Source organism: Propithecus coquereli, unplaced genomic scaffold (genome assembly GCF_000956105.1).
Source record: "Propithecus coquereli isolate 6110/MARCELLA unplaced genomic scaffold, Pcoq_1.0 Scaffold101, whole genome shotgun sequence".
In the NCBI taxonomy this organism is placed as follows: Eukaryota; Metazoa; Chordata; class Mammalia; order Primates; family Indriidae; genus Propithecus; species Propithecus coquereli.
This window is the reverse complement of record NW_012133970.1, coordinates 1,225,235-1,226,492: the sequence shown is the minus strand read 5'-3', so window position 1 is coordinate 1,226,492 and position 1,258 is coordinate 1,225,235. Positions and strand designations below refer to the sequence as shown.

Below are 1,258 nucleotides of genomic sequence, written 5' to 3'. Positions count from 1 at the left end.
GGGGGAGTAGAGGAGTAGATGATAATACACTGCTGAATAGGAAGGTTTGAATGATAGACAGAATGTGCCATGATATATTTCCATTGTTTACATTGTAACTCCAGGTAAAGATTCCTGTTCAAGAATCAGCCTCATGGTTTCTCTAAATTCGCTTCCTGATTATTGACTCTCTGTAGCCTTAGGACATCTGGAATTCGGAAATTCTCCCCGCTACCTTCTTCTGTTACAGATCACAATGATGGCTCCTGTGGAGTCGAAGTTTTCCCAGTCAACTGGAGATATAGATAAAGTGACAGATACGAAACCAAGAGTGGCTGAGTGGCGTTATGGGCCTGCCCGACTGTGGTATGATATGCTGGGTGTCCCTGAAGATGGAAGTGGATTTGACTATGGCTTCAAACTGAGAAAGACAGAACATGAACCTGTGATAAAATGTAGAATGATGGAGGTGAGCAACACTGGTATGTAAGAAAGGAATCAGTGTGTCCAGGGCCCTATCAGTTTTAGTAACTTTGTCTTTTAATTGGGTAGATACTGTGTAGGGCTTCCTTGGTAGGAGATTTAGGTGTCTAAACTAAGCGTTTTGTTTGGTGTAGTATATCACCCTGGTAACAAGGCCCCATTCTGAGGATTCTGTTTGTGAAACGAGTGCTGTGCCAAACTAGGAGTGGGAAGAGGTAGGTATTCCTCCATTATCAGGTGGTTCTCTCAAGTAAAGGACTGTTTATGAGGTGTGTGATGTATCTTTGTTGTGGGATTTGGAGGGGGAACATTGACCAGTGACCAATCAGGGATTTGTTATTCTTTCCCTGCTTCTACAGGAATTCAGGAAACTTGAAGAAAGCAATGGCACTGATCTTCTGGCTGATGAAAACTTCCTGATGGTGACACAGCTGCATTGGGAGGATGATATCATCTGGGATGGGGAGGATGTCAAACACAAAGGGACAAAACCTCAGCGTGCAAGCCTGGCAGGCTGGCTTCCTTCCAGCATGACTAGGAATGCCATGGCTTACAATGTTCAGCAAGGTGTGCTTCCATGCCGGCTGTGTCTAGCACACTACCTTTCATCTCAATTATCATAGTTGGCTTAGCTGTGATCTTTTGGGCTGCTGAGGGATAGTGAAATGTTTTAGATCTAAGCCCTAATTCTAGTCCATATAATTTTTTATCCTCTTAATCAGCTAGGATGGACTCTCTCTCTCTCTCTCTTTTCTTTTTTTTTTTTTTTTTTTAAGAAACTGGTTCTTGCTCTGTC

The 1,258-nt window shown here is 43.1% G+C and overlaps 2 protein-coding genes across 2 annotated transcripts in view; both read left to right on the top strand.

The window, feature by feature from the left end:
- TAF1 (TAF1 RNA polymerase II, TATA box binding protein (TBP)-associated factor, 250kDa) overlaps positions 1-1,258 on the top strand; it is an 80,745-nt gene that overhangs the window by 8,506 nt on the left and 70,981 nt on the right. The gene's annotated exons all lie outside the window — the stretch shown is intronic.
- On the top strand, positions 15-879 carry LOC105809857 (transcription initiation factor TFIID subunit 1-like). Its single transcript, XM_012643738.1, has 2 exons — positions 15-461; positions 822-879. Exons 1-2 carry the CDS (start codon positions 236-238, stop codon positions 836-838), a joined length of 243 nt encoding a protein of 80 aa, XP_012499192.1. The 5' UTR covers positions 15-235; the 3' UTR covers positions 839-879.

Bases quoted from the DNA above. Each gene is read 5' to 3' on its own strand.
- LOC105809857 (XM_012643738.1), top strand. From the start codon at position 236: ATGATGGCTCCTGTGGAGTCGAAGTTTTCCCAGTCAACTGGAGATATA.